The sequence below is a fragment of the Grammomys surdaster genome, unplaced genomic scaffold (assembly GCF_004785775.1).
Source record: "Grammomys surdaster isolate TR1022 unplaced genomic scaffold, NIH_TR_1.0 188, whole genome shotgun sequence".
Taxonomy (NCBI): domain Eukaryota; kingdom Metazoa; phylum Chordata; class Mammalia; order Rodentia; family Muridae; genus Grammomys; species Grammomys surdaster.
In genome coordinates this window covers 238,727-255,232 of record NW_021604633.1, presented here as the reverse complement: position 1 = coordinate 255,232, position 16,506 = coordinate 238,727, and the positions used below count along the sequence as shown (strand labels likewise).

Sequence of the window (16,506 nt, the reverse complement as noted above, 5' to 3'; positions counted from 1 at the left end):
GAGAACAAGCCTTGGAAGACCACAGGGTTGGAGTTGACAAAGGAACAGTAACAGATGAGTCTGAAGGAAGGATGGGATACGGTGCTGTTTGCACTATTCTTACTCCTGCAAAACTGCTTCAGTTTGAAAGTATTATCAAGTAGAAAAGAAAACTAAGCGTGTACATCCTTCAAGAACAGGACATGCTTTTTTCTCTCTCCCTCTGTTTATCCATCAAGCTCATGTGACACACAAGAGCATAAAGACAATGGCATAAGCTCTGACTTTCAGTAAGAAAATCACACTAAATATATTTTAATGAAGAAATCAACCAGGCCGAACAAAAGAAACTGAAAGAAAGCATCTAAGCACCAAAATACCTATTAATCTTGGCTTCTTAAGAAAAACAAGTTGGGCTGGTGTGATCAGCAGTAGAATGTGCTACCACCATGCATAAGACTCTGGGTTCTACACCTAGGACCACAAAATAAGAAAAGCAACAAGAACAGGTTTCAGAAAGACACATACTCAAACAACAACAGTGCAGCATCCAGCAGAGCTACAGGGACCTGACAACTGCTGTTGGACAGACCTGAGTCAGAGACTTTTGAAATGTCTTTTAAATCTGCTTTATTTTATACTTCTCCTACTTCTATTGCCTGGGGACTTTTATCACACTCTTCCCAACCTTGTCATAGAGTATGCAGAAGATCAATTACTGGGACTCTACATACACTGCTTGAATTGTTGGTCATAGTGTCTCTGATCCATGTACTCTCAGTCACAGCAGGTAAGGGCTAATGTGAAGCCCACTCCATGCCAAACTTAGCACTATCGTGGCTACTCTGTCTAAAAATGAAAAGACAGAGACAGAGAGAGATAGAAACAGACATACAGACACAGACAAAGAGAGACAAGAGACAGACAGACAGACAGACTGACTGACTGACTGACTGACTGGAGAGGCAATAACTAACAGTTTATTTAACCGAAAATGCATGTTTTTATGATGGCAAACATAACTTATAGAAAAAAATACCAATTATCTGTTTTGTAGATTTGTCACTATTAATAAAAAAAAAAAATCACAGGAAACCTCATACAAAACTAACTACAGTAGTTTGCAATGGTCCTACAGAAATAGAAAACACACAAAAAAAAACCATTGCAGCTCTTGTTTCCATTAGAAAGTTCAGCCCTTTGACTCCATGACAAACTTCAGTGTGTTTCTGACAGGCCGCCAGCCTAGGAAAGCTTCCACGTCATGCGGACACAATCAAAGGAGTCCTTCCAGCACACACCTGAGTAAGGCTGTGGAGCCTCACTTTAAACCCTAGCTCGAGCATACACTGGTCTTTTGGCAAGTGACTTATCTCCACTGGCTTCAGTTTTCTAATGTGGAAAATAAGGATAACAGTACCTACCTTGGAATTGTGAGAATGAAGCTGACGCATGCAGTGATTACAATGAGCACCATATAGATTAGAGCGACCCAGATTAAAAATACCAGCTTTCACAGGAGACTGTTGAGACTTGGGAGGTTATTAACTTTCAGAACCTCAATCTCCCTTGCTAGTAAGTATTCTAAACCTATTCTAAACTATAATAACCACTCATCTAGAAAACACTTATAATTACCTAACTCCTGACTTAGGACAGACACATTTGCTCTGGAAATAAAGTTTTGTATTTTACAACCAAGGATAAGCCCACTCATGATCTCAAGATACAATGACTTCTAACAGATCCAAGCCAAGGTGACTGACTACCAAATTTCCACGGCACATGGTCATCCGTGAGCCTGTTTCACAGAGCTACACCATGGCTAAGCCACTGATTCACTTCAACAGAAGCCTAGAAGAGCTCAGAGCTGTGGATAGACTCAGTAACAGTCCTCTACAATTCTAAAACCAATTAGGAAAAACAAATGCTAACATCATTCCAAGGGAATAAAAAATGATCTGAACTCTTAGAGACTATAAAATATAAACCATATTACTTTATTTATATTTTAAAACAGTATAAAATTATACTCCATTTTTAAAAAGCTTACATAGTTTCTGCAAGTTCTCTTTTTCTAAGAAACAGATTATTTATTTTTGTTTTTTAAAAAAAGGCTTTCTTTGTATAGCCCTGGCCATTCTGAAACTTGCTCTACAGAGCAGGCTATCCCAGAAGTCAGAGCTTCACCTGCCAGGACTAAAGGCATGCACCACACCGCCATCCAGCTTTAAGAAACACTTTGTTAGACTAGCAGCTGGACCTTAAAGCTATTGTAAGTGTTCTGGCAAACAAAATCATTTTGGTTTCGTGACTTTTTAAAAGCCATAGTAACTCTTACAATTGTCCACAGCTGTAAAAAGAGGAAGTACAAGTGGAGCTGTAAGCTCACAGGACAGCAGCTGTGTGATGACACCTCCAGAGCCCACCAAGGGACCTAGGAAGACTGAATTCAGAAGGAAAGATTTTGCACGCACTATTTATGTTTTAGAACTCAAAGCAAAGTTAAGTGCAAAGCAGTCAAATAAAATACCTCTCATAGATGGTCTTTAACGTCATCTGGTCAGGAATACCTTCAGTCTCTTCCAGATACAGTATGAGCCAGGATGTCCGGTACGGCCACTGCTCGGTAAGGTTGATCCAGCTGGCTAGCCTGTCCCAGTTGAAAGTAATCTGATTGGCTCTTAGTAGCCGTCCTTTAACAAATACATAAACATTTAAAAATTAATAGACATACTAAGCAAAATGTTTAGCATAGTCACAAATAATATTTAAAATTTGAAAAAATTGCCATTTGGCTATAATACAGATTTAAATCAAGTATTTATATATGGTTTCTAAAATCCAGGTTTTAAAGATTTAGTGGCAGACATCAGTAATCCTGGCACACAGGAGGCTGAAGTAGAACAGGACAAGTCTGGAGGCCAACCTGAGCTACACAGTAAGATTGTCTGAAAAAATAAACCAACAAACAAAATCAAACACCACGGTAGTCCTCAATGCTGACTGCTAAGGACCTCTCTGGGACCTCAATGGAACCCAAACATACTGGTCAGACTTTGATTTATGGCTTAATTCACTTCCCTTCTTACTTACTGAGGTAGATCATGTTACAATGTATTAAAACCTGTTGTCTACTCATTGTAAAGTGAGCCTGTTTGTAGGGTGTTCAGAGCACTCCTCAGAGCATGCTCACTTGGGGACAACTGCAACTGGCAAGGCTTCCTTCCAGTGTTTTGTCACCTTCACCTTGACAGACCACAAGCAGCTAGGTTCTTAAGTGAAAACAGCAGCAGTTATTTACCAGAATTATCAGGTCAGTCCATACCTGGACCCACGTCTACTTGTCTGACAGGCCCTCGTGGGAATCCTGCTGTCCCGCTCTTCACTGTACAGATGACTCCTCATCCAGCTCTTCCCCGGCCTCAGACCCTCACTCTGCATTCTCACCACTGACCTTCCTGGAAGGTGGGTCTGCTCTGCTGGATGGATGACAGGATGCAGCGACTCTTCCATCCCATAGGATGTGAGCTATGTTACAAGCTATGGACTTACCATGAACACTAACTCTGGGGAAAAACCCAGAAGAGAACAGATGGTACAGTCACAGCCTTCCTGAAAAGCATTCACCTAGCAAAGCAGAGGATAAATGCAACAAACAAACGACAATCTATGAAATAACTAGGTGAACATTTAACTACATGTGTGGGGGGGGCAACAAAAATGAAAGGCTGAGCACTAAAATAAGCTTGACAATACACTTCTTTAGCTGAGTTTGGGGTTTTCAAAACACAGCATCTCATGTTGCCTGGCTGGCTCTGACTTCCTGATTCTCCTGCTTCCACTTCCTGAGTACTAGTTTTACAGATGTAAACTTCCACATCCAACTCACTAAGTTGCCCAGGCTGACCATGAACTTGAGATCTCCGGCCTTAGCCTTGTGAGTAGCTAACATTGTAAGTCTGTGCCACTAGGCCTGGCTAGCATCAATTATTTAAAGGTATCAACTCAGGTCTCTTTGGAGTACCTGAAGATGTCTCAGTAATCTAAATTTCTTCCTTCCTGTGGGCTGAGGAGGTGTAAGGCCTCGAATGAGCTGCAGCTCTCTAACCCCACTTCACACCACTCTGTTCCTCCAACTCCACCCAGGCTGGCACTCTAGCTGCTCCTGGACTCCAGCTCACAGCCTTTGCATTGCTGTTCTTCTCTCAAGAAGCATGTAAAGGGTGGTTCTAATTTCATTCAGGTCTCTTATTCATTCACAATCGATTCCAGATGCTGAAGTGGGTACTGTAGCTAAGCAGATCAGACAAAGACCCTTGCATGAGGGTCTCCTTTTCCAGAGAGCAGATAGACAAAGACAGTGTGTGTCGGAAGACAGCTGGTCTGTGGAGTTGTTCCACGAAACATGGAAGGAGGAGGCAGAGTCGTGTCATTTGAGATCCAGGAAGGTTTCATGGAAAAGCTCACATGTAAGCTAACACGTAAAGAATTGAGAAAACCCACTGTGCAGACTCATGACAGGCCATGTTAATGGAAACTGGTCAAGATACAAAGTTGAGCTCCAAGAACTGTAGTCAACAGCAGGCCAATGTTAAAGAGCACGAGGAAACAAAGCATTAACTCGCAACAGTTAGGAGGGAAAGTCACTGCTACATCTGCTGGTGGGGTCCAGGTAAGGAGGGGCCCTGGCCCTGCATGTTCCATGCAGGAAGTCGGGAGGACTGGTGGGAGAACAGTAGGAGACAGGGCAGTGCACTCTACCAAGGAGCTTTGCTGAGAGCAGAACGAGGGCCAAGGCAGGGGAGAGCCAGGAGAAGTTCCAGGAAAAGGAAGGCCACTTGAGTGAGAGGGGTGCTGCCTTACTTCATGTTTAACTTCTACAGTGTCCAGACCAACTCTCGGCATAAGGAGGATGATAAGACATACTGTCAAGTGAGTATGTCAGTGTTATCAAGAAACAGTTCCTCTGTTGAACCAGCATGGGAAGGTTGAAGTCTCATTTAAAGAGATTTAACTACAAAAATGTTACCTTAGGTATGACCCCACCTATAATGCAGTTTATGTCATGAGCTCTAAACTTAGAATAAAATGCAATTCCAGTTGACAGAGTCAACACTAGGAAATAACAGAAGATACCAAGCAATAACATGCAAGGAAAGAAACACATTCTATAAGTTAAGCTGCAAGTGTGTCTATGACTGCTCTAATGCTAATTAGTCTTAACATACAGAAGAGAAGCATCCACACAAAGAATTCAGTCACAGCAAAAGCTCTTTTTTGGGGCATGGGGCAGGCTTGGGAGGGTTCGAGACAGGGTTCTCTGTGTAACTCTGGTTGTCCTAGAATTCACTCTGTAGACCACGCTTGCCTTGAACCTGATCAGAGATATGCCTGCCTCTGCCTCCAGTGCTGAGATTAAAGATGTGTGCCACCACTGCCTGGCTAAGAGTCTCCATTGTATTATAAACATATTTATTCAAAATATCATATAAAAACTAAAATAGCATAGCAATATATAAAATCTGAATTTCAGCACAAATATTAATTGTGCTCAATTATATGAATTACATAAATTTAGCCTAAATATAAAGCAAATTACCTTTAAAATCATGAAATTTTAAAATAAATTTCCAAGTGCCATTAGATTGTCAACTACTATTACAACTACTACTGTCAACTATTACTACAAACAAAGCTTATGCTTTTAAAAGTGCACTGTCAACTTTAAAGCTCACAGTGGTAGCTGAGGGTACAACTCAATAGCAGAACGTTCACAGAGCTTGCACAAGTCCTAGGTTCAATGCCTGCTATCTCAAAGAACATAAACAAAATAAAACTTATTATCACAGAACATGAAAAACAAAAGTCACCTGTCACAGAAACAATATTGAGTAACCGTCTCATGGTCTGAGGACTGATGTCACTGAACCAATCCTCAGTGACCAGCAGCTTTGTGAGATCGAAGGACATCTGTCTCGTGATGGTTCTCTGCATCTGTCTTCTGCGGTAAGTATCCTGAAACAACAGCACCAGTAAGAGAGACATACCCATCCTTGACAGTTAACGTGTATGCTTATGGTAAGAACATCAAAACAGACTGCAGAGACAACTCAGTGAGTGAGAAAAGCAGAGTTCACAATATTAACCAGAGAGAAAGGTTACAGGCTAATCAAGTGCTGTTACTTCTGAGGCAGCAGACACTCTCCAGAGCAGTTGCACAGTAGAGTTGGCAGGCAGGCATCCCATGTGTACTGACAGCTATACAGTTAGGGAAAACCTAATGTCTCAGATAAGAAGTGCACAGAACTCTATAAAGAGAATCACGGTCAAGCTCCATGAAGCCTCTGTACTAGGGAACCATAAAACAAAGCGGGTAAGTTCCTTCATGGTGCTAGGGATTCAGCATCTCTATTTTTAGGTTGTTTTAAAGTTACACGATTTTATCCCAGGCACAGCCACTCTTAACTTTCCCCGAATTTTCTCAAAGAGTTGAAGGCACTCTGAAGAGTAGGCTGAAGTGGATAAGGAATCCCATTCCTAAGAGAAGAACAAACACAACAGAGGCATATTCCCCTGAGCCCTGAAGCATAGGAAAGGTTGATGAAACCACAGGCTCCCAAGAACCTGGACTGCCAAGGGAGAAATTCAAAATGCAAAATCACACATTCCCCTGACTTTGGCTATATCATCTGTCATTCATATTAACTCTGAATTCATAACCTGTAAAGCATGTGAGCACAAAGCCAAAGGTTTAAAAAGTAATGTCCAAATGGTAGCAAACATGAAAACAGGCAATGCCAGTATAAGCCCATGTCAGCCATTCATAAGTGACATTACCAGGAAAGCTCTTCTGCCAGTGGTCATCTTCCCACATTACAAGCCTAGATAAATACACCTAGTTTTGCTCTACAAACAAGATGGATAGACAGAGAGACTGAAACACTGAAACAGAAAGCAAGGAAACTGGGAAGGGCCCAGAATCACATGTAGGTATGCAGACTACAATCCAGACCTTGCAAATGTTGGGAGGAAAAACCTAAAGAGGTAAAAGTAGGGCAAGCACCTGCTCAGGAACGAATGTGAGCCGTGATCATTTGCTGGCTAGGAAATCTCACTACTGGAGGAGCAGAGTCAGCGCCTGATCTGGGAAGAGGCTGCAGAGGAGGGGGACTCCTCCCACATCAAGGTCCTTACCCTCCAGGCAGCTCTGAGGCAGCTGACACTGAAAGGGATCTCAGCACTGACACTGATCTCAAGAGCTTAACATCGTGTTTACAGAAGAACATTAGGTGTCACTAACTTGATTTTATTTGAATGACTGCTAAAAAAAATAAAAACCAGAGTCAGAGTATAGCCGAGTGGCAGAATACTTGCCTAGCATGCGCAAGGCTTTGGGTTCAACCCCAACAGTCTAAGGAAAAAATCAATCACACCATTAAGTTAATGACACGAATGGTACCTTACCCTTCTGTTGAGAGCTGTTTTGCTACCAAGCTTTGTCATCTCCCCAAGGCTGTTCTGTGAGACTCTTCTGTCAGCATCCTCCTGTACTCCTGGAAGAAAGCATTGATACAGCACTGTGGTGGTTAAAATGAGTTTCTCCCAGAGCCTCAGGTGTTTGAAAACTTGTCCCACTTGATGGTGTTGTTTGGGGAGGTTTGGGGATGAAGCTTGCTGGAGGAAGTGTGTCCCTGGAGAAGGGTTTTGAGAGTTTGAAGATGCATACCATTTTGTGTTTGCTCTCTGTTTTCTGCTTGCAGTGTTAAATGTGAACTCTCCACTTGCTACTCCAGCTGTCATGCCTTCCATCATGCCTGCCCACTGCCACACTCCCCTGCCATGATGGTGCTGAACTCTTATCCTTTTGGAACCACAGCTAAATAAACCCTTCCTTCGACAAGGTGCCTTGGCTACGGTGCTTCATCACAGCACTAGAAAAATCCCAATCCAAGTACCATGTGTGCACAGTTGTTTTATGTGATATTAAAGAAATGTAAAACAGAAAAAATTTTCAAGGTAAAGAGAAACTATAAAAAACCTCCCAGACTACTTCAAGCTTGAGTACTCCAGGGCTTGATGCTTACCTGTGGTATCTGAGCACGAAATGTCCCCATTTGTTGCTGAAGTTACAAGAAATTTTCTGGCATTGCTAAGCCCACGACTATTAAGGAAAACTGGTAAATGAACTATATTGCGCATATAGTCGTGTCCATTTATATTTGAATCACGAAGCACACTATTCAGGTTCTGGTTGATGGCCTTTATAATAATATGTGGATCACTTGCAAAAATGGCAATAAAGGGGCCCTTTGAAAACAGAACTCGGACCTGTGGTAGAAGAAAGGTATGAATATGACACAAATTTTAAAATTATACAAAAAATACCTTTTTAAAATCTGTACTATCCTTTGGTGCTGTATTTTTTGTTTTGTTTTGTTTTGGTTTGTTTTTGGTTTTTCAAGACAGGGTTTCTCTGTGCAGCCCTGGCTGTCCTGGAACTCACTCTGTAGACCAAGCTGGTCTCGAACTCAGAAATCCGCCTGCCTCTGCCTCCCAAGTGCTGGGATTAAAGGCGTGCACCACCACCGCCCGGCGGTGCTGTATTTTTTAATATCAATCATTTTTCATCAAGATTTATTCTCTATAAAAACAACTTTTATAGATGGGTCAATCTTAGGTTTTTATCATCTACCAATGACGCAACCAACAAAGAGAACAGTTAATGTGGTTTCCCCCTCAGACACCTACAGCCTACACAAAAGTAAGAACAACACACAAGGCAATTTTCTGTGAGCACATGTGAGTTCTGTACACTCAGTTAAGCACTGTTGTTTATAACAAGCCTCAGATTCCCAGTATTCTGCTTTAACACAACACTAAAATTTCTATGGGTTCCCTCTGTCATTACAGAGTACAAACATGACTGTCTGCACAGCTGAGCCACACTTGTCATTTAGAGATGCTCCATGTGAGTTTTTGCTGTGTTTTTCCCTAAAGTGCCATCAGGCTGAAATGATTTAACTGTTCTTGATCAAACATTAACTTTTGCTATAATTCTGAATTTTAAAATATAGTTCTTATGAAAGAGAGATTCACTAAAGAAAGCAGTGTTTCTGAAATAAGAAGCACAGGACTGAGATATTTTGTGAACTTATGCATCCTACGTAAGCACAGTGACAAGTCTGGAGACAGCTGAAACGTACAGTGTCCAGCATCTGAAGGACTTTATCTTGCTCACAGGCATCCAGACCGTCAATGATAACCACCAGCCTCGTCTGGTTTTGAGTGAAGCTGTCAATGGTTTTGGCCATCCTGGCCATCAGCTCCACCTCACACTTCAGGACCTGCACAAAGCACAGAAGACACTAGACGGTAAGGCACATTCCTTTAGAAGCACAAGAGAAACCTATCCAATGGGAAGAAAAGAAACCCAAAGTTCTTCCATTTTACACCTGTTGCAGGGGTTTCAGTTATGGACTGATAACACTCGACACTCAGGATGTCATCAGCGGATGCTATGATAGGAATCTGCAGACTACAGAAGAGGTTGAGAGACTCACCTGCCAAAACTATCGACTCTGAATGACAAAAGTCTTGGATTTCAATTCCACCCAAAACACCTACTGATGGCTGCACTACTCTTGGCTCCTTGGTGGCATCTAGTTTTTAACAAAGTTAAATATACTCATGCTATAAGGTTTAGTAATTATAATTCTTGGTATTTACTCAAAAGAGCTAAAAACTTACATCTACACAAAAACCTGAGCACAGATACTTACAGCAATTTTATTCATAACTACTAAAATTTAAATCAAGATATAGTTCTGTGGGTAACTGAATAAATATACACTCCTCATCCAGGCAACAGTATTATTCAGGCCTAAAAAGCAATGAAATTTTAAGCTATAAAAGGGATGAGAGAAGGCAATATGAAAGGGCTACATACTGCATGGCTGCAAGTACATGACATCATGGAAAAGATACAGATACTGAGATAGTGAACTCATTAGGGTGTGACAGAGGTTGGGAGAGACAAAGGCTGAACAGGGGAGGCAGGCACTTTCATGGCAGTAAACATACTATAATCTTGGGTATGTTATCAAGCATTTGTGCCAATCCAAAGAAGGCACAGCACCAAGACTGAACCTATTGTAAACTGTGGACACTGAGTTTGACTATGACAGACCAATGCAGGACCATCACTGAACAAATGTAGCGCTCTGTGGACAGGTATTGATAACAGATGCTGTGCACAAGACACATGGAGTATATGGATTTTCCTATAAGCCTAACCAACTAGCTAAATTAAATCAAATGCAACAGACTCGGGCATCCGGCTGAGTGGTAGGGTACTTGCCTCGTATGCACAAGGTCCCGGGTTCAGTCCCTACCACTGAACAAATAACAACAAAACAACAACAAAACCTTAAATGTAACTCTCTAACATCTTGAGAGCATGCCCAAGTCAGCATGGCGACAACAGCAGTCCCATTGCAGGTTTTCTAATGATAAGTGCTTACTTTCATGAATCCTTCACTCTTCAGCTTGTGTAATTTGGAGGCAGCACTATGGAGACGCTTTCTCTGAGAATTCAGGAGAGAGTCCAGCACTTGCCACCATGTCCGACAGTTCAGCACAAAGGCCAACCCCACGACCGACACAACGGAGATGAGGACCGCGTTCACCGTCAGGTGTGTTGGGTCAACTCTGAATATAGCCAAAAGAGTAATTCCAGCAATAATGCAGCCAATAATAAAAAGAAAGATGATAAAAGATGGGAGACAGCATGTTTTTTTCCATTTCTTTTTACCTGTAGTAGGATAAATCATATTAACAATTATTACCACATCATGTACTCAGAATATAGTAATCTTTTTGGTCAAGAGGATTTGATGACTCTAAGGTTCAACTCATGGTCTCATGAAGATAAATGAACATTTATTCCCTTCCTCACCCCTAGAAACATTCCAAGAAGGAAGGCAGAGGGGAAAGAAAGTAGTCCTACCCTGAGTATCTTCAGTCTTGAATACTCTAAAAAGCCGGGTAGCCAAAAAGCCGAATTCTCTCTCACATGCATCGGAGAGGGTCGCAATCATCTCAGCCAAGGAAGTTTCTCCTCCCACACTGGAGAGTCTATTGTAATCTGTAAACAAGAACCTTGGGGGAGACCAAGCGGGATGTTACTCGACTACTGAATGCAGCAATTCCTAACATCCGCATGACATCTCTATCAGTTATTCTGCATTTCCTTTTTTCTAAAGACAGTGCATGTTTCTTCCTTTAAAAGTTATTTTAAGTCTACGTACCACATGTATCCCTGGTACCCACAGAAGGCACAAGGGGAAGTCTGATCCCTTACAAGTGGATGTACAGACATCTGTGAAGCACCATGTGGTGTGGGAATCACACCCAAATCCCCCATAGAAGTCTGTTCTCTTAACGCCGAGCCATCTCTCCAGACCCCAACTACTCTATATTTTTTTTTGATGTTCTTTTCAAAAAAACTGCTTTTAAAGTTCTAAGGGAGTGGAACAGATGTGTGAATAATTATCTTCTCCTCTGAGCATGTTAGAGATTCTCTTAGCAAACACATGAATGTGTTAAATGTGTGTGACTGGCCAATGGGAAAAGGGAGAGTGACGGCAGAGCTTGGCCTGTGTCAGAACAGGGGCAAAAGAGAAAGTGCTCCAATACCAGCTGGGGCGGTCAGAGCAGGAGAGTCTTTACTACAGACAGGAATTCCAAACCCAAAATATCATTTAGAACCAAGGTTTCTGCTGGAGGGATGGCTCAATGGTTACACCGGCTGCTCTTCCAGAAGACCAAGGTGTAGTTCCCAATACCCACACGGCAGCTCATAGCTGACTGCAACTCTAAGTCCAGAGACCTAACATCCTCATCTGAATTCCATACATACTGCATGCACACAGTGCACAGACATACATGAGGCAAAACATATGCACACACAAAATAAAAATAAATAGATCCTAAAAAGTAAAAGTAAATAATATTCACTTCATGATTAATGTGTGCACGTGTGCATGTGCGTGTGTTTATGTACACACTGTATGTATACCTGTGGAGGCCAGACAAGGGTTTCAGAACCCCTGACGCTGGAGTTACACGTGGCCGTGAGTCACCCACTGTAGGTACTGGGAACGAACTGAAGTCCTCTGCAAAAGCAGCAGCACTTCCAACCACTGAGCCACAACTCCAACTTCAAAAACTTTCCTTTAAAACTTCTCAGCTTTGAATCTTTGTAATGTTTATTTACATGCGGATTACAATGGTTCCTTTATTACACCTCTTTCCTCATGATTCCCTGTTGGAGATGCTCAATAATTTTAGACACACATGTCTATTTGCAGAAATGAGGAAAGAGTAGCTCAGTGTGAGAAGGGTTTCCAGGGTTACTGCTCCTTCAAGGAGAAGCTAGGCCTTCACTGCAGACCTCTTTCTGCCGAGACTCGACCCTCAAGGTCAATACTCCTTCCACAGTATCAGAAAGGATGGTAACAGAGGCAAGGTGTGCCCCAGCATGGAGGCTGACTCCCTGGTTTAAATCCTGGCACTGCTCCCGGAAAAGCCCTAAGTATGTAACAGGTACAAAGAAGAGAAAGAGGTTTCTGTACAAATAAAATACCACAAAAAGAAGCAGATTTCGTCTTGTGGAAAAGTGACCTCATGCACAGGAAGGGGATATACTATGAAGTGTTTTCCAAAGGTACTGGGACATACTTTTGTTTTGTTTTGTTCAACTAAAAGACTAAGGCACCAATATTTTTTGGAATATGATGATCTGTAAAATTCTTGAAACTCTTTTGTTACCCTTATTAAAGATTCCTTCTGTCAAAGGACCAACTTACCTCACAGGCAAAGCCTTTGTAGTTTGCTCTGGTAGTTCAGGTGGGTTCACAAACATCAGTTTGAAGAGGAGCTCCAGGTACCCAATGTGTCTTGCCAGTCTGGTACTGAGAGCCCAGGCCCAGTTCCAACTCTCTCCTTCCTGCCGTCCACCAAAGTAAATGACGACTGCAATTTACAGTTTGAATTAGTTAGGCAGCTTGTCTTCTCTATAGTCAACCCTATGTAACTGTTTATAGTCCATGCTAATTCTTAAATACTCCTCAAAGAATCCCTCAAGTGACCTTCTCAACATACAGGTGTGTGAACCTGGAAACTAAAAACTGGCATTGGAATCAAGCAGAAGCAAAGCCTCGTGAGTCAAGTTGGTAGTTCAGACACAAAGGAGCTGGGTTTTGTCATGTTTACAACTGCTAAAGTTACTATTTCCTTCTATAATAAATCTAGTTCCTTTCTTGCAACTGAAGACAACCCAGAAACAGACTGTTTTGCTTTTCTAGCTTGCTTTCAGAAAAACTAAAAATGCTAGCAATGATTAAATTGTCCAAGAGCTGGCCAGCAACAGCTATGGAGCCGTCCATTCAGCAAGGCCCGCTGAAGTGCAGTGAGTGGTAATGGGGGCCATCACCACGTAACAGATATTGTGTAAGTTAGGCACTAGCGAGGAAATGCACCAGTACTTAACGTCACTCCAGCCAGGGATGTATACTGTTACTCTACCTCAACCAAGTAGAAAAAAGATACATTTTTTAAAGCCAATTATAAAAGTCAATTAGGTTTTTAAGAGAAAGATGTTTTAAGTAACACACACGCAATGTTTTTCTTCATTTAAAAAAAAAAAGATTTTAAAAAACAAAGACTTACTGAAGAATATATATAGGAGAGCCAGGAGACTCAGTGAGACTGCTATGGCGAGGTTTGTATCCACTGTAAAAGCAAACACTAGGCCGAGCCCGCCACACAGCAGCAGGGTGAGGAACACTATAAGCCATGAGAACTGGAAAAGGGGCTCGATCTGCTGTCCTGCAAATGTCTTCATTTCATCTGAAAGGAAGATCAGTGTGAAGTTTTATTTGTCTTGCTTAGATGTAACTTTTAACTCACTCTTTAACTTTCCTGTTTTAATATAAATTTGTGCTGGGCACTTAAGAAGCGCCTTAGATAATCCTGCTGCTGCTGTGCTTAATCATTTAAACTGACATTTTCTTTTAATCAGTTTGAGTTCTGGTCCCCACTGCACACCTAGCCCTGTCCTTCCCCACAGTCTGCTTCATACTGAAATGCATAGACCTCTTTTCCCCATTATTGTCATCTGCCGAGACTTTGCTGATCTTGGCTTGTATGGTTTGTACTAAATGAGATACTGTTCTCATAAGCAACAGCAGAAACAGTACTCTCTCCCAACATCAGCACTGCTCCTCAGATCCCCTCATCCTGACTGGGGTTCTCAAAGATGCACAAAGCTAACAAGAACCATGAGGTCATTGTTTCTACAAAACTTGAGGTCAGTTTCATTTGCAGTACTGAAGCCTGTCCTTGAAGAGCAAGAATTACTTTTAACAGAAAAGGCCTGGTTCATTAACAATGCACTTAGTCCTGACTGCAGCACAGAGCTCACTGGAGGATCTGCACATTGACAAGTGTGGGAAGAATCTAGGAAATGCACTCCCAAGGGCTGTACTCCATACTGGTCCACAGCTGGACCTGATTTAGAAAGAAAACTCATGGGAGAATCGACTAGGAGAGAAATGCCAACCACCGAAGCAGACTGCGTGAAAGACAGCTACTCACAGAGCTTTACTGCTCAACAAGATGCTGTAAAGCATATCAAGGCCTCACAAAGCACGCCTTTACCTTCTAGTTTCTTGAGTAAGAACGACTTCCCACTTCCCCACTGTGCATACAAGCCCACACAGATGGGTGGTTGCATGGTGGGCTCACTGAGAATGTCTGCCAGGGCGCTGCTATACAAATCATAACCAAGCATGTCACCGTCTGTTTCCGTGGGAGACAAGTGTCCTGTAATTAGAAGCATACCACATCCTTACATTAAACTTTGATATAACTGTATATGGGGGCTGGGGGCGGGGGCAACCTTATCTTGAGCATGAGGTTCTTACACAAATACTATTTCGAGGAACATAATACATCTATGATAATATATCTATTAGTTAATGATAAGATACATCATCTTGAAGTACAGCAAAGAAAAGAAGTGCTGGCAAACTATGCTTTCTTCTCTATCACCCATCACATACTCCAGGGCTGGGGACACAGGCCAGCAGTAGAGTACTTGTGGGATGAGCCTTGAGAGCAATTCTTAGAACCATGGACGGGAAAGAAGCACAAGACCACTTCAATTCTAGAAATATTTAAGTACATACACCATAAAGTGTATTACCAAAGAATAGATAATCAAGGACAAAGTAATTCTTTGCAGAAAGGTTTAATGTCTCAGCTACCAATTCCTCCTAAATGAAGACAATTTTTTTTTTAAAGCCATGAGCATATTGTTTTAGATGAAAAGCCAAGAAGTAAGCAGAGCTGGAGACAGCTCAGGAGTTAATAGGGCTTCCTGCTCTTCCAGATGACACAAGTTGGTTCCAGCATCCACACTGAGCAGTCCAGAATGGCCTATAACTCTAGTTCCAGGGGATCCAACATTCTTTTTTTTTTTTTTTTTTTTTTGTTTTTTTTTTTTGTTTTTAAAGATTTATTTATTTTATTGTGAGTACACTGTAGCTGTCTTCAGACACACCAGAAGAGGGCATCGGATCCCATTACAGATGGTTGTGAGCCACCATGTGGTTGCTGGGAATTGAACTCAGGACCTCTGGAAGAGCAGTCAGTGCTCTTAACCACTGAGCCATCTCTCCAGCCCGGGATCCAACATTCTTTTATCCTTCCCAGGTGCAAGCACATGCGTGCACAAACACACACACACACACACAAATTGTGTATGTACAGGCTTAGTCAGGGACAAAACCCATCACTTACTGGCTCCAAATATTTGAGTTAAAATGCTTTTCTGGTGGCTGCAGTCGATGTTGTACGGAGTCTCGCCAGCTTTGTTGGGCCTGTAAAGTAACCGCCCATCTTTGGGGTTCCTTAAAAGAAGTTCTGCCAGTCTCCGGCTCCTCCCTCGGATGGCAACATGCAGGGGAGTGTCACCTTTCTGTAAAATGACAACACAGGCTGAACTTGCTTGTTCTCAAAAGCAGCTCTGAGCCACACTTTTTATGCCTCTACAAAGCAGGCAATCTGGAGGTTTACATTTCTCATAAATGTGGTCTCCATATTCTTCTCGGTTCCTTTCCCTAGACCTGTACAAGTGTTTCTCAGAAATATCTCCTTACCACCCCCACCTCTGGCTTCTAGAATGCATTTTCTCTCCCTTCTGCTCACTTTTGTCATGCGTGCCTTCCAGGCCAGGATCTCCGCCTCAGCACCCTTGTGTCCACCAGAGCAATCACTGACCAAGCACATCGCAGCTTTCCTCAACCAGTCAGCGCTCTAGTTCACGGCTTTCTTCTACCAGCCTTCGTGCCAGTACTTGGCCATCACGATCAATCCCAGCAGCCCCTCCAGCCTTTGTCAAGCGCCCGCTGCTAAGGGTCAGTGATGTCACCCCTCTCCTCAGCACTACAGGAGCTCCCAGGC

The 16,506-nt window shown here is 42.3% G+C and overlaps 1 protein-coding gene across 2 annotated transcripts in view; it reads right to left on the bottom strand.

The window, feature by feature from the left end:
• The window catches only part of Kidins220 (kinase D interacting substrate 220), an 84,028-nt gene that overhangs the window by 41,097 nt on the left and 26,425 nt on the right, over nucleotides 1–16,506 (bottom strand). For both annotated transcript variants that reach the window (XM_028768777.1, XM_028768778.1), the window contains exons 12-22: nucleotides 15,844–16,021; nucleotides 14,701–14,865; nucleotides 13,711–13,890; nucleotides 12,849–13,014; nucleotides 10,988–11,139; nucleotides 10,503–10,792; nucleotides 9,186–9,326; nucleotides 8,067–8,310; nucleotides 7,447–7,535; nucleotides 5,853–5,997; nucleotides 2,513–2,675 (exon numbers count right to left, since the gene is read on the bottom strand). In XM_028768777.1, the coding sequence (XP_028624610.1) occupies nucleotides 2,513–2,675; nucleotides 5,853–5,997; nucleotides 7,447–7,535; nucleotides 8,067–8,310; nucleotides 9,186–9,326; nucleotides 10,503–10,792; nucleotides 10,988–11,139; nucleotides 12,849–13,014; nucleotides 13,711–13,890; nucleotides 14,701–14,865; nucleotides 15,844–16,021 (1,913 nt within the window). The remainder of the gene's footprint in view (nucleotides 1–2,512; nucleotides 2,676–5,852; nucleotides 5,998–7,446; nucleotides 7,536–8,066; nucleotides 8,311–9,185; nucleotides 9,327–10,502; nucleotides 10,793–10,987; nucleotides 11,140–12,848; nucleotides 13,015–13,710; nucleotides 13,891–14,700; nucleotides 14,866–15,843; nucleotides 16,022–16,506) is intronic.